This window comes from Hippoglossus hippoglossus, chromosome 14, assembly GCF_009819705.1.
Source record: "Hippoglossus hippoglossus isolate fHipHip1 chromosome 14, fHipHip1.pri, whole genome shotgun sequence".
Taxonomy (NCBI): Eukaryota; Metazoa; Chordata; class Actinopteri; order Pleuronectiformes; family Pleuronectidae; genus Hippoglossus; species Hippoglossus hippoglossus.
This window is the reverse complement of record NC_047164.1, coordinates 4710711-4736786: the sequence shown is the minus strand read 5'-3', so window position 1 is coordinate 4736786 and position 26076 is coordinate 4710711. Positions and strand designations below refer to the sequence as shown.

At 42.4% G+C, this 26076-nt stretch overlaps 3 protein-coding genes across 4 annotated transcripts; 1 reads left to right on the top strand and 2 right to left on the bottom strand.

Moving 5' to 3' along the window:
• Positions 1 to 732: 732 nt before the first annotated feature.
• LOC117773983 (E3 ubiquitin-protein ligase CBL-like) lies at positions 733 to 13697 on the bottom strand. Its single transcript, XM_034605954.1, has 15 exons — positions 13097 to 13697; positions 9970 to 10217; positions 8005 to 8151; positions 7572 to 7728; positions 6846 to 6967; positions 6529 to 6666; positions 5980 to 6067; positions 5696 to 5827; positions 5328 to 5537; positions 5119 to 5235; positions 4693 to 4982; positions 4145 to 4312; positions 3497 to 3600; positions 3213 to 3389; positions 733 to 2923 (listed from the first exon to the last, which is right to left on the bottom strand). Exons 1-15 carry the CDS (start codon positions 13238 to 13240, stop codon positions 2478 to 2480), a joined length of 2688 nt encoding a protein of 895 aa, XP_034461845.1. The 5' UTR covers positions 13241 to 13697; the 3' UTR covers positions 733 to 2477.
• Positions 13698 to 15296: 1599 nt separating this feature from the next.
• alkbh4 (alkB homolog 4, lysine demthylase) lies at positions 15297 to 17991 on the bottom strand. Its single transcript, XM_034605957.1, has 3 exons — positions 17804 to 17991; positions 16345 to 16533; positions 15297 to 16124 (listed from the first exon to the last, which is right to left on the bottom strand). Exons 1-3 carry the CDS (start codon positions 17918 to 17920, stop codon positions 15603 to 15605), a joined length of 828 nt encoding a protein of 275 aa, XP_034461848.1. The 5' UTR covers positions 17921 to 17991; the 3' UTR covers positions 15297 to 15602.
• A 287-nt stretch (positions 17992 to 18278) lies between these two features.
• On the top strand, positions 18279 to 25627 carry lrwd1 (leucine-rich repeats and WD repeat domain containing 1). Of its 2 annotated transcripts, none has more exons than XM_034605798.1 (16): positions 18279 to 18327; positions 19413 to 19499; positions 19678 to 19912; positions 20298 to 20417; positions 20516 to 20662; positions 20752 to 20844; positions 21146 to 21505; positions 21682 to 21796; positions 21937 to 22043; positions 22334 to 22544; positions 22822 to 22894; positions 23115 to 23258; positions 23526 to 23632; positions 23737 to 23898; positions 24906 to 25015; positions 25147 to 25627. In XM_034605798.1, exons 2-16 carry the CDS (start codon positions 19420 to 19422, stop codon positions 25297 to 25299), a joined length of 2217 nt encoding a protein of 738 aa, XP_034461689.1. In that variant the 5' UTR covers positions 18279 to 18327; positions 19413 to 19419; the 3' UTR covers positions 25300 to 25627. The 2 variants fall into 2 exon arrangements, with proteins under 2 accessions (XP_034461689.1, XP_034461690.1); XM_034605799.1 differs by having other exon boundaries at positions 18302 to 18323.
• The last annotated feature ends 449 nt before the right edge of the window (positions 25628 to 26076 follow it).

Below are 26076 nucleotides of genomic sequence, written 5' to 3'. Positions count from 1 at the left end.
CGTTTATTATCTTTCTATCATAAAAATATTCCGCTTTTTACTGAATCACGTATCTATTTCTGCCTAACAACTGTATTAATTATTAGTTTTGTGTGATGTCTGTGGATCAAACGACATCGTATGAAGAAGAATCTCCACACTTTTGACGTGTTCTTATTAAATGGACAAAAACGCTGCTGGAAAACAGCTCAAATTAAAGAGAACTAATCTGTTTTGCTTCAAGCAGTAAATGTGGAGAGGGAGTTTTGGTTTGGTGTTCGACAGAAGGCACATTTACTGTACATGTTACTATAGAAACATCGTGACCATTAAAGCTGTTTCAGAAAAAGCAAAAAGGGAGAAACTGCTCTCGGAGTTAAACAGAAACCGTGGAAACGAGTCCGTCTTGTTTCTGCCCGTGTTCCTTAATGTGCACATTAATATGGAGCAGCCATCTTGTTCTCTTATTATAAATCTGTATTCCGCTCTGATGTCGTCCTGGACTCGGATCAGACTCCCTGCACTGATGACTCAGACTTCCTTTCATCTTCACTCACTAAATGTGCCTGTGATCCTGCGCTTGGTTAATGCTCGATCCCTCGTAGAGATCACATCAAAACCGCGCTGATGAGGCGACGCATCATAAAAAGGTGGAGGTGTGGCGCCCGGAGCGTGACCGTTAGTCAGCTGGAAAGAAACCTAAACACCTGATCTGAGGACATTCACAACTTTACAGGAGGATTCTGTGTAATTCCTGCCTTCACTTGAAGTTTCTTTGTCGGAGAGCAGATGTGAACGACTTTGAGATGAGGCCGGATCCGACGTTTCAGTCACTGAGCAGATCAGTAAATTATTCACAGGCAGCTGACGGTGAGATCTCACTACATGGTTGGAAATCTCATCTATTAAGGTTTGTCCTATAACGAGTTTAACGAGCTGCCGAGAGACTGAAACATCCGAGATCTACAAGAGCTTCGGGGAAACGAGTTCGGAAACCGATTTTAAAATATCAAAAACTCTGGGTTATATGTGAATCCAGTGTAAGTCAGGTGGTGATGAGCAGGAACATTCAACATCTGGAATGTTTCCACAACCATTGCCGCTGTCGTGATTACATCATCCCTCTGTGTCCTTTCAGCATCAGATCGTGTGACACCGACTTAACACCGAGTACCTGAGTCCACATGACAACACGACATCTGCAGGTGTTTGTTTGTCAGCAGGTTTGCACAAAAAAATACCGCGTGAAATTCCACAAAACTTGGTGGAACGATGGGACCTGGGTCGAGCAAGAATCCATTAAATTCTGCTGCTGATCCGAACCAAGAGGCAGATCTAGGATCAGTCTGAAATTGGGGCATCTGGCATATTCAGGGGAGCTCAGTGTGAACCCTTTCAATTAGATTCTCATTGTTCTGGTATAAATACGGAACATTAGCATGTGAGAGGAAATCGAACCGTTCGCCTTTAAATGTCTTTTCACTCCTTAGAAAGAAACTATATGAGAATACATACATAAGCTTTGACTAAATAAAATCAGCCTCCAGAGAGTTAACGAGACAATGAACTTATCAACGAATTCAGCCATTGTTAGTACCACACTCAGCACAACACGTTATGAGAGTACTTAAACATTAAACTTGTTATTTCAATACAGATCCGTCAGTGACTCGAGAGCTGAGAGGAGATATGGAGTCAACGTGTCCGAAAAAACCATCGAGATAACAGAGCGAGCCACGGTGACACGTACGACACGAAGCCCTGCGATACTGCAACTGAACATTCACATTCGTTAGCATGAGCACACGCACCACGGAGTTAATCACTACGACCAGAACTCGTGTCGCTACATCTTCGTACGCCACGATTTTGCCAAGAAGCCTGTAAAGCACCAAACTGAGCGGCTGCCAGCAGAGGGACGACCCACAGAGGTGACATCAGTGTAGCTTAATGAGAGACGGTATTCGGACCGGGGGGGGGAACGCCGCTACAGCGCGAGGCGACCTCAGCGAGGTACAGCAGGGTTCGAAGCTCTGCTACGGAGAGCACACATTCAAAGGCTTTGATTCTCTGCGTATGCTGCATTCAGGTCATAACACAAACCAAGTGAAAGGTGCTATTGCCATCGCCGGCCAAAAAACGTCAATCTCAAAATGGCAAACATGAGTAAACAAGAGAAAGAAAACTATGTCTACAACCGTCCACGTTAATCTAAATCCTATCATTTCACCCCAGAATTCCTCTCAGAGAAGCATTACCCACTGAAGTTTGTTAAATGGGACTTTTTATGTGTATTTCATTAAAGAGATGCAGAAGATGTCGCCGTTCCCTCGTTCATCTTCTGCTATGACGTGAACGCAGCATCGCTCCTCACAGAAAAGCCTTTTGGCAAGTACTTGTGGCCCTGCAGAAAAAAGTGCTTGTTAAATGCTATCCATGATAATGGCACAGAGTGAAGACAGAGACCACACGGAGAGGACGAGCGTCACCGGGGGCGACTATGTGGCGATGTGCGTCGCCGAGGGGATGGTGACGAACTCGCGCAGGATGTTCTTGGCCGTTTCCAGGTTGTTCTGGGCGATCATCAGGGCTTTCTGGATGTCCTGGATGGAGTAGCCCTGCGACACCAGGCATTCGATCTCCCCGTTCAGCGCCAGGCTTCCAGGGCCCGGGGCCGCAGCAGCTTGAGGAAGAGGAGCTGGAGGAAGAGGAGCTGGGGGAAGAGGAGCTGGGGGAGGAGGAGCAGGAGCAGGAGGAGCAGCAACAGGAGGAGGAGGAGCAGGAGGAGCAGCAGGAGGAGGAGGGGAGGCAGAGGAGGGACCAGGGAGGTCTGGCAAAGGAGCAGGGTATTCACGGTTGATAGGCCGAGGCCGCCGGTCAGAGTTGGCTCGCCGGGGAAGAGGTTTGGGGGGGCGTTCAGGTTCGACGGCTGCGGCAAACATACCTGGAGACACACGGTGAAGAAGAGGAGTCAGTGAGAGGAGGAAGTGTGTTAATGTTACACAGATTTTAGTTTTACAAGATGATGAATAGCAGCTTGTAATAATGTCTGGCCTTTTGTTTTTTTTGACTTTGTAGCTGTGATCAGACTCTTTAGTGGATCAGAAACAATCATGAACCACATTGTGATCATTCAGTCACATGATAACTTCTCCCTTCAGTCATGTCAGGGGGTCAATGTGCTGAGAGGATTCCCAAAAACCTTGTAGAAAAAAACTGGTAGAGATACATACTTGCTTCTACAGCACCGTCGATGCTGAAGGCCGCTGAGGGGCCGCTCATATCGGACACGGTTCTTCTGGTCGGGGCCGGAGGGACGACCGGTCGGGGACAGTCATACTCGTAAATGTCCTCCACACTCGTGTCCTCCTTCTCGGCCTGAGGGACGGCTACTGGAGGTGGAGGGGGGTCTGAAAAATACACAGCACAGTGATGACGACCTGCAGCGACAAGCCTTCATATTAGAGGCTCCATACAGGGGTCATATTGGTTAAAGGACATTTCATTGTGTTTTTACCCAGATCAGACGTCTGTGCTGTCTCACAGGATCCAGCCTGAGCCTGGATGTTAAACATGGACTCGTAGACTTGAGGGTCATCAGAGTCGCTCTCAGCCGCCTCACTGCTCAGACACACAGAGAAAAACTGAGTTATTATAGGTTATTCTTTATGTCTGGTCTTCACAGGAAATCTAATCCTGTAAACCTTTGTCTTTCTATTTCAATGCTTGTATTTGGGATTAGTATTAGATCATTGAAAATATCCTGAATAAAGCAGAAACATCTGTAAAGCAATAACATTTGAAATCCACTCATCACATATATTTCAGTGGAAGTAAAAGAGTAGATATTTAGTATTTGGAATAAAACCTTGTTTAAAAGGAGATAATAAATTAAGAAAGAGACTATTCCACGCATTCAAGCATTTCTTTTCAATCTTCCTTTATTTTAGATTATTTCATATTCTCCTCAAAGAGAAAGGGGTTTAAAAAAAAATGTAAGGGATGTGTTGAAGGGTTTAGAACTGGAGCAACTCTGGACAAACAGCGCTCCCTGGTGGACATTGGACACAGCTCCAGATATTTGGTACAACAGGAAATTGACAGCACGAATCATGTCAACATGGACACATAAGAATCTGTGTAAACTGGGTGTTCTCCTGTTTACCTGGTGTCGTTGTGTTGGTTTGCCTGTGTCGGCGGGGGGGGCACCAGGGAGCCTGTGATGACCCAGGGTGCACCAGTGACCGGAAGAGAGGTGGGACTCATGTACTCGTTCTCCTCGCAGTCAGAGGACGACTTCTCGCTGCTCAACACGGCTGAAGCCGGCAGAGACCTGATCAGAAAACACAAAGCAATGTGGGATTCTCTCTCTTTTCTTTTGTAGTTTATAAATTAAGATTCAGAACATTGAAACATTGAAAATACAAAACTGACCTAGACAATATAACATTGAAGTTGAGACCACATCACAAACTTGTATGTAAATGTGACCTTATTAAATTAAAGTTATTGGAAATCACATCTTCGATTGGCGACTTCTGATCAAACACAGTTTTGGCCACGATCTGGGGCTTTTGTCAGCAAGTTCCAAAATTTGTCGGCAAGGGAAAAATTGTGTAGCGTGAGAACCGAGGAAGCCATTTGATCTTCCTCAGTTCCTGTCTCACTGTGTTACTGCCTGTCCACTACACCTCACATCAGTGGAGTTCATACCTGGCAGCCAGACAGTAGACGGCGTTGGTCGCTGACTGAGGTTTGCTTCCCTCTCCGCTGAGTTCGCCGCCCTGAGGAGTGGAGGACAGGGCCGACAGGGCCTTGGTTGCGGGACGTGGGACCATGTAGTTGGAAGCCCAGGCGGGCTGGTCGGGGGTCGAGGGCAGGGGTCTCCTCTGAAGTCTGGAGTCCTGGCCGACCATGGAGGGGCGCTCCGGAGGGGGAGGAGGGGGCAACTCTCTCAGGGATGGAGGCAGAGGTAGAGGCTTGTCTCTGTGAGTCGCTCCCATCTGCACAGAAGACACACAGTCACACACAGTAAACACACACATCCTTGGAACTCTGGGAGAAGTTGGAGGTTTTGGTGAGTCGGTGGTTTAATGGTTGAGCTGCAGCACACACACTAACACACTGACACACACATACCTTGGATGTGGCTCCCTGGGCCAGTGCATTGTGGGAGGCGGAGGGTCTCTGCTGCAAGAGGTCCAGTCGGGGGGGCACTGGGGGCAGCTGAGACACTGGAGATGGTGGACGTTCCACCTGAGCACACATACCATTTCAGATACTGCATGGAACCAGAATGAGATTTGAATTGCGCTTCCTGACATTGTGTGTGTGTGTTGTCCTCTAACCTTGGTGCAGGCCAGCCTGCTCATGACAAGGTGCTGGTCCTCCAGGCGATCGTCTTCTTCATCGTCATTCCCAGCAGCCTCTGCTCTGCTGGACACCTGGAAACCAGCAAATGAACCCCCGCTGGCCTTCGGGTGGAAGGGGTCCACAACGATGGGCTCCGTGCCTTTAATCTCACAGCGACAAAACGGGCAGCCTTGACCCTCCGACTCCTGATACACGACACAGGGAGATAAAAAAAGGACAGTTTAGCAAAATAAGATCTTTGTAGATATGAGACTAAAACATACAGGCTATCATTCAAACTACAAAGGTGCGTAATTGTCTGTCTCAACCCTCGTCTTTCAGGATTTAGAGAGAACAGTCTCACCTGCCAGGCAGTCAGACAGGACGTGCACATCAGGTGCCTGCAGGGCTCGATCTTCACGTCCTTGTCGTTCTCTGCACAGATCTTACAAAGCTGGAACGTGGAGCCCATCTCACAGTACAGCTCGTACTGCTCCTGCAGGGGCAGAGGAGGAAGAGGAGGAGACACAAGCCGTTTGTATGGAAGACTTATTGTAGTGTAACATGGTGGCACTAATTTGCCAAACGTGGAGCTTATGTGTAAGATGAGGCACATGAAAGTGGTGTGTGTGTGTGTGCAGGTCAAACCTGAGTAACTTTGATGTGGTCCTGTGGAGACGGTTCACACAGCCCGGTGAGGTCTGGGTTCTGTGCACGGCCATCAGGGAACAGATAGCTAAAGAAACACAGCACACACACACGTACAGTTCAGTATTTATTAAAACGACTAGCAGTTGCCCTCTGCTGGTCATTCAAGAGAATAAAGGTTTCTGAATACAGACACCTCCACATTAGCTTCACTTTCTGGATCTTTTCTGGACTTCTACTGTATGTTTTAAGCTTTTTATTGGTAAAGAATAATTGTTTGGATCAGGAGCAAAGAAGTGTGTTATACTGCAGCAGTGTTTTTAAAAACATATTTAACCAGAATAAACTAACTCAATGCCTCTAACCCCACTATTAGAAATTGACAATGATTATCCTTCTCTATTCTAAATAAAAATAGCTTTTCTGGAGTCATTATGGCGATCGCTCATCTTTTCTAACCTGTCCCTAGAGGCAAGTATAAACTATAACATCCTATACCCCCAAAATATAAACGTTGGTGCTCAGACACTGGGTTGTAGTGGGACTCACAATCCTTCTCTGTATCCATCAATGAGGGCTTGGAAAAGGGGTTTGTTATGGGGGATGGTCTGCAGGATGTTCCCATCAGCTGTCACGTAGCCGATTGCCCACTGGCCCAGCCGGGTGCAGCTCAGCCTGAAGATGTAACTGAAGGACAGAACGACGACAACTTAAACAAACTGCACACAGACAGTGTTCACATGCAATCACATGTTTACTGCAGTTGGAAAATCTGACTGTTGGGACCATCACTCTTCTCAATCCAAAAACCCTTAAAATCTAATAATCACAGAAGTTTATTTAGTGGTTCTATGTCTGCGTCTCACCTGCCAGGTTTGTGGATGAACCTGTGCAGTCGGGCCTTGACCTCATCATACGTCAGGAAGGCCATGTAACCAGGGTGTGTGACGGCCAGACTGTTCCAGTTCCTTAAAAGAGACGACCACGGCTACAACACACACACAAACAAACAAAACTGAATTATTTCATCAAGTCTCCAGGTTTATTTAACTCGACCACCATTGAGAAATAAAAAGAACCTTGTTCCTCTGATCAACAAGTGGTGGGAAGATGCTTAGAAATGCAGCAATGTGACATTCGGCATTCGGGATGGTAGTGAGTCCCTCTCAGTTGCTTGGACATTTTATGTAATAGCTACAGAGATATTCATGGTAATTACATTGATTTACAACTTGTTTTGAGATTTGCTAAAGTTAACACTCCTCCACCACATTAAAGCCCACTTCAGGGGAAATCCCTCCACTTCAAAAAGAGCACTCAGTGGCATCTTTTGTGGTATGATGACATCGAGGAGATTTTACCTGGACTCACTAAAAACACAATGACCCAACCTGCACTGACAGTCTTGTGTCAATGAATATCTTCTCCGACACCTCAGATTCTCAAATTGGAAACGTTTTATCTCTCTAACAATGCGTTATTTTTATTCTTACTCATTTATAAGTGAAAATCTTTTACCATTTACTCATAATTTACACACCAGGGTTTTTGTAGAACTGGTTCATAGTTTAAAACACTGTTATCAGGTTTACCTGGAAGAGCCTGGTGAAGATGTCAAACTCAAAGACGGAGATGTAGTCGTTGCAGGTGAGGTCGATGGTGGACTTCAGGGCCATGGCCTCCAGGCCCGAGCTGATTGGGTGAAACTCGTGAAGAGCCTGACGGAATGTCCTCCAGGGCACGATGGTCCTTTACGGGCGGAAGGGGAACAGAAAGCAACAGTTTTGTTTTATAGGAATCTAAGGTTTGAAATCCAAACATCAAGAAAAAACTAAGATTCTATGTATTAATTCTAATCAGGTAAGTTCAGTAGCAGATTAGCAAAATTAGATTTACAGAAATTCACAAAGAACATTACAAGCACAAACCTGTGATAGTTAATTTTCTAAATACCAGTTCAAATACTAGTTCATCAAGTTAATTTTTTCAACTTTTTTTTAAATAATTGATCAAGCAGAAACTCACTTGTCCCCGAATGACCTTCTCCAAAATTCAGCAGCGTCAGCTTTGGTGATCCGGAAGTTGTCGCCCTGAAACAGGCCGTTGGGGAAGATGGCTTTCAGCTCCGCGAGCATGTGACTGAAGATCAGAGACAGCTTGGTGAGGTTCCGCCTGAGTGAGAGGAGACGAAGAGAGACAACGCAAATGAATACAGGACACAAATCAGTCAACCACAAACAAATCACTTTGTCCATTTATTTTAATATGCGGGGTCAAATGGTGAAATGTTCCAAGGCTATTTTCACTTTTTTAAATATCTTACATGTCTTTTATGATTTCAGATTTGCTCAAATACACCTGAATAAAGTGTGTCGATCCAAAGAAAAGCTGTATTTCTTTCTGCTCAAGCAAAAAGCAGAACACATTCATATGTGTCATTTTTTTTTATGCTTTTCTTTATTCTGAAACATTATATTTAGATTCTGGGCTGTTTTGACATCGCACACATCTGTAAACCCAGACTGACTAAAAACAACATAATTTCATGTTCGATATGTTTTTGCAAAGACGGTTTCTTGTGCTGTGTTTCCTCTGCATACGTATATGAACGTTGTGACTCTTATGATAGAATCGTGTACTTTATAGTTAGCTATAGTTAGTTTTTTTAAATGGCTTGGACCAGTTGTTGATGCACAGAATCTTTGTGGAAACACTTGATAAAAATCGGAGAGGAAGGATGAACTTTAGCCGAGTCATGACTTTTCTTAGAAACAGAGGAAGCGGGTACAGTTGCGACAGTTTAATCGCAGCTTTATCACATAGTTGAGTGATTTTCATTCAGATCGCACACGACATTTGCAACGACATTTTCCAGTGATGGAAAGTGGAAAAAACTTTTCAGAAACTTCAAATAGACGTGTGGTGTTTTTCACAGTCATTGTTTCTTTCTTTAGATCTAGTGGTTAAAGCCCAAACTTGTACAATAATTATCTCAATGGGTCACTGCCGACAGAGGAGCTGTTCAGAAACTGGGCCAGAGCAACGTAAATGAGTGACTCTGACATGTGTCTAAATGATGTTGCTCATAGTCTCCTGGAAATAAAACAGTAACGCAGACAGAATGGACAGAGGACTCCCACTGAAAGGTTTGTTTCAGCCTTGTTAAAACAACAGACTGGATCCATTCAAAGGTTTTCACTCATTTAGACAAGAAAACCAAAATACTACGTGCAACACTGATGTGTAAAGACGTGTGATCCGTGGTAAATTAAAGTACAAATCTTTCCACTTAAAACATGGAGGTAGCTGCATTCAGCTACAGCTCTGCCAAGTCAAGAGGTTTTAAACAATAATGATTTTCAGAATCAATTTAATGGATATGGTCAAATCATGATTAGCTCAATCTGTCAGTTACTCAAACACTTATTATACTTCACAGCTCCTTTCTTCTCCTAAAATCCTCATGTATTTGCCCTAGAAGAATAAATTATACTTCATCAAGACATGAGTCTACAGTCGTTTTCAGACATGAGCTCCAGAAAATGTCCCGACTTTGTCTTTCACAAAAGAAGAGCGCAGCAGACGCGTGACCCAGTCGGACTTGTTCACATTAACAGGAAAATGTCCAGAACATTCAGACAAAGAGGCGACGTGTGTGTAGAGCACGCAGGAGGAGGGACGTGACGTATGAATTACACTCTGGAAAACAGCGTTTGTGTTTATAGAACATCAACATTGACCCACATCTCCGAAAGCTCTTGAATCTTGTCATCTTTCCAAGTTGACGTCTACGTCTCTGTTTGGGTCCAATGCTTGTTAGAAACATTATCAACATGCCCACTCACTCGCAATGAATCTTGAATTTGACTAAAGGGGCTGGAAGTAAAAGTTCTGGAAAAGTTCTGCAGCAACTGACTCGCAGATTAGTGTTCTCACATTCAGCCCCTCCAAAAAAGTCCAGACTTCAGTGCATGTTCGAGAGCAGCTTACCTGGGCTGAGAGTTCTCCTCGAACATCCTCTCCTTCGCTTCCTTAAAGAGACTCATCGTCTGCTTCGTCTTGTTGGTCAAGTTCTCCATGACCACGCGGAAATACTCGTTTTCCCCGAGGATCTCTATCTTGCCCTCGTATCGGGACAGAATGGTGCGTAGGTGCTGGTAGGTGTCCGGGAGCAGGTCCAGGATGTAGGGTGGGCTGTTCTTCAGCGCCACCTTGGGGTTCTGGCACAGACGTACCACCTGGATAAGAAACACAATGGACCGATGAGACTCAAACAAAATGAAAACATGAAAAATTAAGCTAAATGACAAGGTTACGAAGTCAGTAAAATATAATGATTATATAATGTTACCATGGGAGAATACATGTGTTCACAAACTTACTTATTGAACTATCTTGTTTGCAAAGCTGGGGTTTGCCCAAATGATGATACTTAACACTAGACCTAATGACATTAGGTCACTGGAAACACTGAAACAATGAAACAATCCAAAGATAAAAGAAGCTACTAACTCGTCCTATTGGGAGAAATTCCTAAAAACAATGTTCGGACAGTAACTCCTGAACTGTTACAACTCTGAAAGTATCTCCTAAGTCTGAGGGAAGTTAAGTCTCCAAAACCTGCTCACAATCAGTCAACAACGATCCAATCAGCTTATCAATAAATCTAAATGACACCCGAGAGGCTGGTTAGTGCAATTCAGATAAACTCAAATATTTATTTAGTATCTTTACCATCAGTCACAAATATGATATGAATCAAAATACGCTCTTCACATCCTGATAGTTTGACAGTTTGTTAAGTGTAAACAAAAACAGCTGAATTAGAGAAATAAAGCTGGTTTCATGGACATTCGGGTGATTTCCAGTCCAATAAAATACTTAACAAAATGTATGCCAGTTTGTAAAACATTAAGTTATTAAAAGACAACAAGTCTATTTCAAATAAGAACTTTTAGCACCATGTAGGAGAGTTTCCTTTTCTCCTCTGCACATAAGTTCTGTAAAAGTCTTGATCTTGATCGACAGACAATCACCATCTCTAAAAAGATAATTTTGGCTGAATAATAATAATAACAACATCACACTCACTTTATTAATAAGTTGAGATCTACAAATAAGAACAGGGTCTGTTAACTATATACTTGCGATAGACATTCTGGGTAATAATTTTACTATCCGTCAGCGTTTTCTCTAGAAGGTGAGAGCAGATCTGACGGCTCACGATCCGACGCTGTTACAGCAACACTGCTGCATTCCTCAAACTCAGCAATTAACTCTGTGAATGGAATGTTTTTACTCTTAGAAACAATAATTGTCTGAGCCAAGTTGTAATATGCAGGACTAGAGAAACAGAAGCATCAGGAGCCGTAATGTACATGTACGTATTTTACTGTGACATGAATTTGAATATGTGATTATAAAAACATTTCAATTCCATCAACCTTGACTCAAAGTTCCCCAAACATGTCGTTGACTAAACTCTTTCACACCTGCCGTGTTTAGTTCAGCTGAACGCGGACTGTGAATTCTAACTTTAGCTGTTTATTTTGATATGATCTTTGGACGCATTCTACTTTCTGCTCAGGCCGTAAAAACAGGAACAATGAGGGTTTGCGGGGCTTTTTTTTTTTTTACACAGCAGATGTTAATGAATAAATAGTGACAGCGACACACTGTGTACTTTTAATGTTTGCTTTGCTTAACAACATGACACTCAATAACAAACTAATAACGTACTTCAGCAGCAGAGGGGGAAAGAGCCGGAATATAAAAGGTGAATTAAAAAAGGCAACAATAATAGGAATATTTGTAATATCAACATGCAAACATTGGGGAAACGTATGTGAATATAAATGAAAAAAAAGGTAATCTTCTTCACTCTCGTGTATCACATCAGACAGAACTCACACACATTCTCCAATAACCGATTCAGTCACTTCTTGATCATAAGAGGAATCATGTAACGCAGAGATATATAAAAAAGTTTTAAGAAGGTCAAACAGCGAAAGGGATCAGTCGGAGCCATGTGACATCGATGACACATTAATACCGTGGGTGTCAATGAGGCAGCACAGCCACGTTTTTGCGCCGTACAGGCGGGCGAGGTTATATCATAAACACGTCTCTGTGATGGTGTCGCTTTTTAATCCAGGGCTCCTGAATTAATCTCCTCGTCCCGCTCTCTCTCTCTCCACTTTCTTCTCTTCTACAGTTAGTGTGACACCCAGCGAGGTATATACTGTACAAAATCCCCCATACAAGCGCTACCTCTTAATCTAATACCAAATATAGTGCGATTTCCACTAAGTCTATTGCACAATGATAAAGAGATTAGTGCCACTGTGACCTAATTCATTGTAAATTAGCCTAATTAGATCATGAATCCAGTGTGTCCTCTGTACGTCCAGGTTGTTTGGGATTCAGTTTCCCCCAAAAAGAGGGAGCTCAACAAGTCTATAAGCCAAATTAAATATCAAAATATATTTCTGTACGGATGTAAATCTATCGATATGGGTTTTAGGAGTAGTGCTTAATTTTATATATAAGGTTGGATTCACAGTAGGTGAAGGGGAAAGTTGAATTTGAATGTCAAATATCTTTCTGTATAAATGTGTGAGAGTAAATCTAATGCAATAGGCTTTAATAGTATTGTTTCTCGTTTTAAATGAAGTCAAATTCACAGTAGTTGAAGGTGAAATGTGAATTTAAATGTCAATTATCTTTCTAAAAAGATGTGTAAGAGTAAATCTAACGCAAAAGGCTTGTGGTAGTACAGTTCCTCATTTTATATAAAGTCAGATTCGCAGTAGTTGAAGGGGAAACGTGAATTTAAATCTCAAACATCTTTCTGTATGAATGTGTGAGAGTAAACCTGATGCAATGAGCATTAACAGAAGTGTCTGCTCTTGTATATAAAGTCAGATCCACAGGAGGTGAAGGAGGGGGGGGGGAAATGTGTGTTTAACTCATATACAACTTCAGGTTATACCCAAACAAATGTGCCCTTAATGATGCTGCTGGAGAAACGAGGGACGTGGCAGCGGCTGCTCGCAGCTTCAGCTCCAGGATTTACATTTAAAACGCGTATTTCCACTCGTGAGTACATGATCGATACCTTGTCCATGAGCTTCCAGCACTTCTCCACCATTTTCTTGTCGACCACGGCAGGTTGGTGCGGCTGCAGCGGCTGCTGGTGGGGCTGGAAGGCGTCCTTCATCAAGCCGATGAGTCCGGCGCCCCTCCTCGGATTTCCGGCCATTAAAATCGGTCGGCGACCAGGGGGGTGGGGGTGTCAGCCCCGGGGCTGGAGGTGGACAACCGGGAGGTATCCTCGACTCGTCCTTCAAGAAAACAGCCGCGGTTCCTGCGCCTCCTCCGGGCTTAACATCGGCCACGGCTTGTCATGCAGGGTCCGTCCGGTCCGGAACAAAACGCTGTGTGTACACTGTACTAGCTGCTAGCTAACATGCTACATCTGAGCAGCGTCTCTCACGGAGGCTCCGCGCTCCAACCAGCGGCTCAGGACATGTCCGGCATGTTCGTGGCCCGCAGGTAGCCAACTGGTCCCGGGCGCGGCGAGTTCCACCCTCCCCCTGACAAACCGACCCGGCTTAGGATGAACTCCGGGCGTTAATAAGCCGCACGGAGCGACTCGCAGCCGGGGAGAGAAGCAGCTTCAGCACCGACAGAGCAGCAGCAGCCCGGGGGAACACGGATGTCCGGCACAGACCTTCACAATAAAGGCGCGGACAGTGGGCGAGTTTAACTGGGGTGAAACATGATGCAGAATAAATGTTGATAAGGAGTGTGAGCAAATATTTATCTTTGACTTAGGTAACACTGACAATACTATAGTGTGAACATGCCTAATGATAGTATCAGCAGTATTATACTATCAAGTATATTATACTCATGGAGAATGGCCTCTTTTGAGTGTCATTACTGCATTATGATAAATACACAACACAATAAATCAATACGACATTGAATGCATGAAAAATGATGCTTTTGTTTATGAAAAATAAATGTTGATCAGGTCTGTGCAGGTGTGCAAATAGTTTTGATCTTTTACTGAAAAGTGGCACTCAGTACTTACAAGTGTCAATACTAAAATGTGAGAATGCATAATAATAATATCACTATGAAAACAAAATAAAAGTATTCTCATGGAGAATGGCCTCCTTTAATTGATGTTACTGTATTATAATGGATTAATAATAGTGTATTCACGTGTAAGTAGCATTACAATGTAACTAGTCAAAGGTGTGGTGGACCGAAATTGCAGAAATTGAAAATATAATAGTAATTAAATCAACATTAAATGGACAAAACATTTTTTTAAATAAATGTTGATCAGGTCTATGCAGGAGTGAAAAAAAATGTAACAACACTATAATGTGAAAATGCATAATAGCATCATCAGTATGATACCATCTCAAATAAAAATATATACTCATGGAGAATGGCCTCTTATGAGTGTAATACTGTATTATAGGTGTACGGAGAACTGAAATAATACACAATACAATCAATATAATACAACATCAAATGCATGAAAAATAATTTATTTGTGTTATTAAAAGTATTAACAGCTTCATTTGTGAAGAAGAGCAAGAAGATTAAAAAAACAATTTAATCACTAAAGTTATATAATTCAAGGACATCAAAAATACTGTTTGCCCGTTTCATCACATTGGCAGTTTATAGAGGATATGGAGAATCTTTCTGATGAAACAACTAGTAGTTGCAAGAGAATCGACACCATAGGAGTCAACAGAGGAAGTTGCCATGTGTATGATGTTAATGAGATTATAACATTTACACAGGAGCTCCCATATGGGACACAATGGCTCACTTAATTGTTTGAGGAGTATGAAATGACATGAATCATATTCATTGGCCTTTCACACTCAATACATCTCAACTTGATAGACGGCGTTCTCCACTAACACTGTTCTGGAAGGTCATGGTGGAACCAACACCTGACTTCTTTTTTCCTTTCTCTTTTCTATGCAACAACTGCATTTTGACATACTTGTGGACGTCCATACATTTTAGCGTTTGACTTAGTCGTTGTGCAGATTTGAACCAATCAGTGCCTCAAATCCGTGGAGCATTGTTGACTCACAGGTCAAACCAAACCTGGAGTGCCTTCAATTGCTTTTGACAGGTTTTGGACAAACAGAGTTCTGGTCAAAATATTAACCGGGACAAACTTAGTCAAACAGCCACAGGACAAAAGGGAATCAATAACAGCATTTTAAGTCCACAAGTCAAGACCCTATGCAGTAATGATGTTTTGTTTTCCTCTTCTTCTTCCTTGATTTTAAGCCACAGCAGCAGCTGTATCATTTGCAATCTTCACATTCATATTAAAAAATCGATTGTGCACTGGTCAACTGGTCAATTTCGTAGAGGAAAGGAACTGGTGATGTCAGTGTTGTGTATCCTCTGTTAACTGTTGCATTTGAAGAGGATTCACAGGTTCGAACTTCAAGCCTTCAGCCCTGTGAAGGACACATCTTCATTCTGTTTAAATGCAGAACAGTTCAAGACGTGTCCATGTAGTCCAGACTCCCATCACTGGTTGTACAGCTTTCCCTTGCCATCATCCGATCAGCTCATATTGGAGTTCCTTGAAAACTCAAAGCCATGTTCAACAGCTGCGTTCCCAGCTCCGCCTGCTGCCCTCCAGGTAAGAACTCTGCAGACAGCTCTCTGTAAGTGCTGCAAACTCTACGATCATGAACATCCTCCCTGTGAATGCCGTGTTTCCACCTGTGCCGTGCCTCGTCGTACAACACCACCAAAGATCTGCGAGGGAGATGCAAGGCTACCTGGACATCCCCTCCGAGTCCCAGCTCAGGCAGACCCTGTTCAAGCGACATGGTGAGCGTCGTGTCTGATAACATGTTGATGGTGACCAGGCGTTCCCCCCACAGCCAGGAGTCGTCGAGGTGTGGGTCGATGGCAGAGCCTCGCTGAGGATGGTAATCCAGATTGCACTGCTCCACTGGCTGGAAGCATGAGAGACTTGGCTCCTGCTGCATCCTGCGCACTAGTTTTTGGCTTAAAGCAGGGAGTCCACTGAAGGCAGCCACACGTACTTTCTTTTTCTTGAAGTTCACCTTTGGACCAAAATCCTGCAACAACAGAAGAGGAGAATTTTGTTCATTTCATCAGATAATAATAATGTAATTTAATGGGATTCATGTTTTGTAGACGCTTACATTTACACTTATTGTACTCTTTGTTGATTCAAATGTGTTAGTGTAACTGTATCTGCGATGGGACGAGTTAAACCCTGTGGCAAAACTACCAAATTGTTAGAGCAAGCAAATGTTGATTTTCATTTGACATAACCTGTTTCCTTCGCCCAGACTGGGAATGATTCCACACATCCTGGTCCATTGAGCTTATCAGCGCCTTCTCCTCCGCTTCTGATATGAAGTTCTCCCACAGGAAGACACCAGGAAAGGGAAAGGACAAAGCCTCTGCATCATCGCAAACAGCCAGTCTTGTCTCAGGATTGTAGAGAAAATGATGCACAACCTTCACATTAAATAATAAAAACAATACATTAGGTTTACTACTAATTACTAAGACATAGTATTCCTGTTAGGTCAGTTTGTAATGATAAAGCACAACGTTATAGTATTGAATTAATGCCTTTATCAGGAAAGTGGTAGGTTCATGACTTTAGTTACTTCCTGTCCGGGAAGAACAATGTCAATCAAGCAATGAAGCAGCATAACTGTAACGGCATAAACAAAAAGATCCTTCCTAGCAGACAGTGGTGTAACATGTATAAGTATTATACTTTAATATGGTACATAATACATTTAGGTACTTGTACTTTACTTTTCATGGCAGTTTCTACATTTTACAACTGCTTTAGTTACATGCGGGTTAATGCTCAAATAATTTTACACATAAAACATATGGAGAACTCAGAAATATGATGCTTTGTTTTAGATTTAGCTACTTTAAAGTAGAGTTGAAACCATTTAGCTGATCCGTCAATTTGTCCAGTGACAGAAAATACATTTTTGATAATCATGTAAGGAATATTTCATGCAATATTGGATAATATTTAACGGTTCCTTACAAGCGGATGATCTCTTTTAATTCATCACAATGGGTTAACAAAACAAGATGTTTAATGTTGTGACCTTGCATTGTTGCTAGTTGTGATGCACATCTTTCATAATTTTCAAAATCAATCAAGTTCACTAATTGGAGTCCTACAGAAAAACTTTTAAATTATAAATCTTCTCAAACTCAACCAGCTGCAACAGTAAAATGCTGCGTACACATGAATGCATTAGTGATAATAATATAGAGCATTGTAGTATTAGTCAGAGGGGACATTTTACTGAATTGGTTTACTTTATAAGTATAACTTTATATATAATATATCTGCATTTTTTTCCTGATGACTCAAATACTTCTTACATTTTCCACGTGGGTTTTACTTGTGATAGAGTATTTTAGAGTATGATATTATTACTTTTACAATAAGGGGCTCCTCCTTGCGTTCTAGTGGGCACACGTGACAGTAATGTAGTAACATGTGGATGATTGTTTACGTGTTTGTTGTTACAATGAGACTAAATGGAAGTAAACGAGCTCATGTTTAACATATTTGCACAAAGTAGATTTGATTATGAAGCTTTTGCAGAAGGAATCGTCTTTTCGGGGAGTCTGGACTGTCCTGTGAGGGCACCCGTAGCTAGCTGTGAGTGGCGTTAGCATTAGCCGCGTCTCTTTCCTGCTCATAAAAAACGATGTCAAGGTAAAAACAGTTTCCAGAAACATTCACCTCAGGATCACTCGGCTCCAACTGACCCTTTCCCTTAATCTGTTCACACACGAGACAGCGGCGGACGCCTTTACACGCGCAGGGGGAGTCGCTGCTGTCAGGAGCAGGCGCCATCATCCTGCTGCTACTTCCGCTAATAACATGGTTAGCTCAACTGCTAGAAGTGCTGAGCATCGCCACCTAGCGGAACCTGTGTGAATATTCATAACTGTTATTAAAACCAACTCATTTCAACTGAGAAATGAAAAGTGAGGAAGATTATTTTTAATTCAAACTATTGTTATCTATAAAATTGATTTTATTTTATTTTTTATTGTATATGAAAATAATATAATATAATATGATATAATAACATCCATGGTGCATATGAGAGGTCCCGTAACGTAGCAACGGCTCTGAGCTTGTCGCGCATGCGTCGTACTGGGCTCAGCGCATGGCTGAAACCACGCCCACCGGATGTGCTTAGAGTTTTCCCGGGAAAGCTCAGTTTGAGGAGGTGCTGCGCTGAAGCTGCTGAGGAGTCAGTGAGTAGTTTAATCTACATTATTATATTTATATAATCTATAATATCACAACTATGATCAAACTGGTGTTTACTCGTGAGGTGGATCTTCACTCAAAGTCAAGAATACGTGTTTTGCTGTATTTTATGTGAACGTTAGTGCCTCGAGACACCAGGAAGTGAAAGTGCTTCAAGCGTGGTTAGCCAAGCTTTGTTGTTTATCAGCAAACCACTGCGCGTTTAAGTTACTTGTTTTTACTTTACAAATATCTCATGGTGATTCCTGGAAGTAGAGTTCATGAAAGTAATCTGAACATTGTTTGAGCTCAAAATACAGCAAATATGGCTGTAATTTGTGTTGTGATGTTTGCTTATTGTCTAAATGATATTCTCTAGCTTTAACTGTCTTATATATACACAGTGAATGTGTATTTTTATTATAGGAATTGAATGAGATAACAACTGTAATTTTGGTTAAATAAAAAAAGAATAAACAGTAGGAACCCAAACAGTTTTTTTTATAATTACCTCCAATTAAGTATTGCATGTTACTTATTATTTCTCACTGATGCCTGTTTTTGAATTTGCTGCTGTAATATTGGAAACTGTTGTGAGACTGATAAAGGATTGTGTTGTTTCTATGATATTTAATATTTCCTGTGACTGACACATGTTTTTAGAAGTAGTAGATTTAAGAAGAGAGCTGATTGAGCTGTGGTTTTATATAAAACAGTCATGTTGAGATGAGGATGAACCGTGGCTGTGTTTTATATGTTGAGACCGTTGTTTAGTCATAGAAACTTGTGCCCCAGGGGGTCAGTCTGCACTTGAATATGTGAAAAAGCAATCAAACGAGCTGAGAGGTCAGACGCTTCTCCCTGTGGTGGTCGTACAAATGCAAACTTGACTGAAACCGAGACAAAGACCTTGTTGAGACCTGGTGTTAACACCTGGTATTCCTGCTGAAAGAGCCAATCACAAGTGGTCAGCTCCAAGTTCAGGTGTCAAAGCATTGAGGTTGTGTTCGAGATCTGATCACTCTCCAAATACCCTCTGTGCTCTGCAGTTGTTTCTTTGGTATCTTAACTCAAGAGTTCCTCCCTACAGATACACAATGGAGAAAATAACAGAGAAACTTCTGCTGGAGAAAGGTTCTCCAAAAACCAACAAACTGGACCAAATCAAGACACTGAAGTAAGCTGGCTTTTTCCCCTCAGTATTTAGTGTTTGCTCTTTAGGTGTCAGTCCGTAACCTACAAACCTCCTCTAACCAGGAGAGTAAATAATAATGCTCAGATTAAAAAGTGGCCACAGATTATATTTGATTCCCTGCTATGTGGAAACACTAACTTGAAGCTCTCTGCTCCTCTAGTCTGTCCAAGCTCCAACTGAAGCATCAGGATTTGCCCGTCAAGCTGCTGTCCAGTCTCAGGTCCCTTGAGCGGTGGGACCTGTCTGGGAACAGAATCCAGGAGTTTCCCAAGAATCTGGAGCTGCCTGCGCTTCGCTACCTGGACCTCAGCGACAACCAGATGGAGGATGTTACGACTCTGGAGTCTCTAAGCCTCCTGGAGGAGCTGAAGCTGGAGGACAACCTTTATATCACTGTGAGGACACGGCAAAAAATGCAGAGATGAGAATATTCACACTATTGGCAAAATTATGCAGAATATCAGTATTTTCCTTTGGGAATGATGTGCAGCAAAACTTCATACTTACACCTCAGGTACTTTAAATGAAGGGGATTTGATTTGGAGCACCTCTCTGAATACATTGCCTATATTTGTATGTTAATGAAGTGGTGCCGTTCTCCATGAAGCCGCTCTAATGTTATTAAACTTTAAGCAAACAAGTTCAAACTAATACCGGACATGTTGAGTGCAAAGACAAACATGATGGTATAAAAAGATCCTCACTTATTAATGAGATGATTCGCTCAATTAGCGGAAAAGGAATCATAAGTAGACTGTTAATGTTGCTTCTCTTCCTCAGGTGAGTGATAATCACAAGCTGATGGTCTTGTTACCCAAACTGAGGATGTACAACGGTAAAGATGTCAGTACCAGTGCCAACCACTTACGCTTCGTCTACAGTGAGAACCTGAGGACCCGGGTATGAAACTGACTGATTATTTTGACTGGTGTGCCAGTTATCAATCTAAATTTTCAGGTTCTTCCTGTCGGTGAACAAACTGTCTTTTGTTATTTTAGACAATCGCAGTTTGGGAGAAGAGCTTCAATCTCCCAGATCCCGTCACAGCAGAGAAGCTGTCGACCCTGGAGACGAACTTTGTCAATGCCGCCCGACAGCAGGTTAAATATGGACCCAGCTCAGTCTCTGACTTCACCAAATGGAAGGTTAGTTCAGGATGTCCTGTGCTGACATTTTCTCTTGTTTGGCCGTCTGTCATTTTTAGTAACCGTCTCTGTGCTTCGGTTTGTTTTAGGTGGAGATTATAGCTAAAGAGTACCTGCTCTCTCTGGTGGAACCAAAGAAAGAACCGGAGAGCAACGAGTTCACTGATACAAAAGACAACTGTGTAAGGATTTGAGGGATGAACTGCTATAAATTCATGTTTGTTCCAAGCTTTACTGGATGCTCATGTTGACTTTCAACTGGGCACTGTCTTTAGATTGTAATGGTGGCTTCCTTTGCTCAGTGTGGATCTAATCAGGTGTTTTGTTCACTGGACCTAAACCTAACATAGAAAAATCTAAAAATCTGTGGTTATGTCCACAGCAATTATATATTCAAGTGATAGTATAGAAAATATGGCATTTAGAGTCTGTAATTAATTAGTTCCTGCAGTGTGGTTTATATCATGCATTTGCCTTTTTCAGGAAATCTCAACTCCTACCAAGAGGAAACAAACTCCAGTAGTGGACCCCAGCGTAAGACTGACGCCTCTCAAAAAGCTGCGTTCAGATCTCCCAGACACCCCGGTCCAAGTCAGTCCTCGCAAAACTACCCTCCGCCTCAAATCTCAGACGCTAACCGACGGCGTCCGGATAAGCCCCCGCAAAACCGAGCAGCCTCCGTTAACCCCCACCAGAGGTCGGCCGAGGAAGGACACGCCCAAGAGGGCTACTAAAAAAGATGACAGAGCTCAGATTGAACAGGAGGAAAATATCAACAGAAAAGATTCCACTGCCACAAAGCTGCAAAAACTTGTGATGCCGACAGTGAAGAGCTGCAGCAAGGTAAAGTAAATGCATCTGATAAGAGAAACAACTGTGAGGCATTTGCATGTGGTCATACAATGTCTGTAATGGGTTCAATCCAGCTCAATCCCAATACTTAAAATTAAGTTGTTATTGTGCGAATGTCAGGTCATTAAACTCCCTTCCTTTATGCCCCTGTTTCTTCCCGTCTGCAGCCGTTGCGTCTGAAGCCTCTACACGTGCTCCAGTGTCACAGTAAACAGGACAACTCAGACGACTTCTCCACTCAGCTGTGGGCCTGTGCTTTCCAGCCGCTGCCAGATTCCACAGGTACATGACGATCAGTTCCCTCACATACGTCAAAGCAGCTGCAGAGATATGGAGGAGAACAGGAGGCTTTAAGTGAGGAAATTGCAGGCTTTAAAAATATGTTTAACTTTTCTTTGTTAATCTCTCTCCTGTACTGACAGATGATTCTGCTGGAAGCCGCTTGGTGGCAACCTGTGGAGGAGACTCTGTCTGTGTGATTGACTGTGAAACGGGGATGGTGATGAAGAAGTATAAAGTTTCCGGAGAGGTCTGTTCCATTAATTCTCCAAGATTTCAGTAACTTTGGTTAGAATAACTTTGGCCGAATTTGCTTGTGAAGAAAAATTCAAGACGTCATTGAAATTAATCTAATTTTCCGTCCTCGTGGTTATGACAGTTTTCCCCAAATTACAAGAATCTTCTCCTATTTCTTCCCTTTGGTCAAAGATGTCTGCTTATAAATCTGTGATGGACATGTTAAACTGGTGCTGCAGGGAAAGTAGCCTGATGAAAAACATCATGTTTATGTCCTTAAATGTTGTTTCTTTCTCCAAACAGGAGTTCTTCTCGTTGGCCTGGTCCACGGTGTTGATGTCCAGGGGAGGCGGGGCCCCGGCGCAGCACTGCAGCATCCTGGCGGCCGGTGGAAAGAGAGGACTGGTCAAACTGATCCACCCCAGAAACAACATGGCCTACGGGGAGTTCAGAGCCAGCCGCAAGGCGCTGTCCGTCCTCCGCTTCAACCACCAGCAGGGAAACTTCCTCTTCAGTGAGTCACTTCTTACAGATTCACAGTTTCCACACCAGTCTCCTGGTTTAACTGAGACCTGCTGCATTCAATCTGTGCAGTGATGGACATGTTTTTCACTTTCAGTTTTTACATTTTAAATAAAGGTTAAAAAAACATTTCAGGGGTATAACGAACAGCTTGAAACCTTATTTGCCTGTAAAGTTTTGGACAGTCCCAGTGGATTTATACCTGACTCAGGGTCTTTGACAGTCCTACTTTACGAGCATTTGTTCATCCCTCACCTTTTCTCCTGCAGCGGGATCTTATGATAACAAGATCGTGATGTGGGACATCGGTGGAGTGGACAGCCAGTACAACTTCAAAGTTGTGTGAGTATTTCTGCTTCTGTACTTCACTGATTAGAAATGTCTGTGGAACAACAGTTTGATCAGAAAGTTAGGGCTGTTTCTTTTTAAAACAAGTCACCAAAGTTTAACTTGGTATTTTTAATGTGGTTTTTATTTGCTTCTTCAATCATTCCTCTTAAGATGAGCTTGGAGGTTCAGGCTGTGATGTTGAGAATATTTTTTGCTCTGTTTGTTGATCCAGTCAGCTGATGCTGTTGGAAACCAGCGCCACCCCCCTGCACATCTGCCTCCCGCCCACGTCGCCCAGCACTCACCTGCTCACGGCCTGCGAGGACGGCCTGCACTGCTTCAACACGCAACTCGGTAACAACAGCACCACCAAGAGGTAAAGACACTTATCACATGAAGATGCACAAATGTTTGTTTGCTTGTAGGTGTCCGATTCTTTTCAAGTGCTTTGCAGTGATGAACATAAACGTACTTACAGATTCCACGTTTTATAGTAAAGATGGTTAAAATGAATGCCCTCACATTAATGTAGAGACAACAGCACATGTCTGCACAACACTGGGTTTGTTATCTGGAGTTTTACTGGGTATAAAATTATACAGACTGACATGCAGGTAGAATATGATGTGTTTTTTTTCTTCAGTAGGTCCAAGGAGATGGAGATAACTTTCCCCATTTATAAGAAGGAAGACGAAGATCATGACTACCACACTGTTGATGGCCTGAGTTTCCTTGCTAATGACATAGTGGGTAAGAGAAGCTCTGTATCTTTACAGGACCTCAGACATGTGCTCCCTCATGCTTAATCTCTAATTTAATCTTTTTTTCTCCTCTACCTCATTGGGCTCCTCTAGCCTCCAAGAACCACCTGCACGGTTCTATTTACTTGTGGAGCTGGAGCAGGACAAAGGCTCAGCGGCCCGACAAGAAGAACAGGACGGTGTGTGCGGTGGTTCTGGCCGAGCTGCAGTGGGCCAACACAGAGATTCCTTACCTGGCTCTCAACACCTGCCCCGGTAAGTTCACATCAACAGTCGAGCTGCATTCATCATGTTGGTTTCATTTCTTAAATCATCTTTTCCAGGCACAAAAGCTCAGTGACTCTTTCCATAAATATAATCCTGGTTTATAGTTTGAATTTAGAGGGTTCATAGCACTTGGGGTAGCTAGGGGGCGCCAAAGGCAGTGGAGTGAATTTCCACAGTGCTCGCCAGACTTTTATTACCTTCAACTTTAACAGTTTGTTCTGTACAAGGAGGCCGTCGACCATATGCTTGGATTAGGGAGTCTGTCAGTGGCTCGAAGGAGGGGGACATAACAGAGACAGTTTGTTCTGCTTCAGTCCAGCCACCAGCTTGTTTGTCTCAGTTTGAGGCTCCACCAGTTTACCGTGTTTCCTGAGCTTTGTGTTTGAGTGGCAGAGAAACAAAGCCTGTAATGCGAGGAGCAATTTTGAGTAAAAGTATTGTTGTGGGGATTAAGACTTTGTTTCACACGAGTCTGAAAAGGGTTAAAACCTTTAAATAGTCTTTCATGGGGTTTCATAAAGTTAAAATCATTTACACCTTACAATACATAATTTATAAACACAAGAATAATTACAGTAAAACCAAACATTAAAATCAGTTAAGAGGCACAAACACACCTTATAATACACCATATGAAAATACAAGAATGGTTTAAAGTAAAAAAGAATGAAATATAGTCACCATCTTTATTGTTTTAATGATTAATTGAATAGAGCAATGTTAAAAATGATATATCATTTCTATCTATATTCAAAAATATATACATGTATTAACATGAGAAGTTTGATTCAAATGGAAACATGTAAGTGTTATTAAAAAAAGGTTTAAGTGCTTTAAGGTTTAAGTGCTTTAAGATAAATTGTAATTTACTTAAGCGGTCAGGCATTTAGTTGTGAGGTTTAAGATAAGGGGTTAGGGAATGTGTTTTGTTGATGAGTTATTCCTGCTGTGATAGTGACATTTGAATATGTGTGTGTTTGTTCCCCTCTGTTTAGGACAAGTCTACGTAGTGTGTGGTGACGACAAAGGACGACTGTGGACATACCACATCACCGACCTCCAGAACAACAGTTTCCAGAGCGGGAAACCCATTCAGCCCACTGAGGTATCGCATAGAAATGTTCCCTTACTTCATAACTCTCCTTGCATGAAATATTGTTGGGTAAAGCCTATGGCAAGGACAATTTTGTAAACATCTATGATTTACAGACTCTTTTCTTTTTTTTGTCTTGGCAGGTGTTGGAGTGGCCGACGCCGGTGGGGAAGGGTCAGTGCCAAGTGGAGGGCCCCTCCATCAACAGTGTAGCAATGGACCCTGAGCTACGCTACCTGGTGGCCCTCAGTGACAAGAACATGGTGATAGTGTGGAAAAGAGACGAGTGCTCCTGAAGAGAACAGTCGTGTGACTTTAACTCCGGAAGGGAGGTCGTACAAGTGATTAGAGTTACTGTACCGGGGAAAGAACAGTAGAGAATGTACCAAATGTTGGTATATGTGAGAGTACTTCCAATACAGAACTGATAATGTGATGGAACGTTACGATGTCAGTTAACGGCCTTACTGGATGTTTCTCCAGGATCTGATTATATACTCATTTCCCTCCGTCTGTGTAAGGAAGGTCATGTTGACCCTGCAGCTGCAGTTACATCCGTCAGAGCCAAAAAAAACACCAGATAGTTTAAAGTTATACAATAACAATTCTCTGTATTTTCTATTTGAAAAATATCTCATTCTACACACACACACTATCATTTTAGAAATTTTAAAGTACAAATACAAAAAGTCCAACCTCAACAAATATGATATGCAAACAATCAACAAACAACTAACTTTCTGTAATTTTGGTATATAGGGGTTAGACCTTTAAACAGCATAAGAACTGTAAATAAATATGCACAATTTATACCAAATAACCGACCCTACACTGTAAATTGAGCTGTAATTGGCCTCAGGTATATTTATCTGAGGACTTGTACTAAAGTCCCTTGAACGTGTGGTTTTATTTGAGTCCTTTGCTCAGTTTCATGTCATGGTTTCAGTTTGGTTTTAATAAAGTGGCTCTGTGTTAAATATTACTCCCCTCAGTTGTAATAAGAAGCAACTGAACATGTTCCTGTTCACCACTGTCAACGTGTGGTCAAATAACCGAGAGATGGATGAGAGATA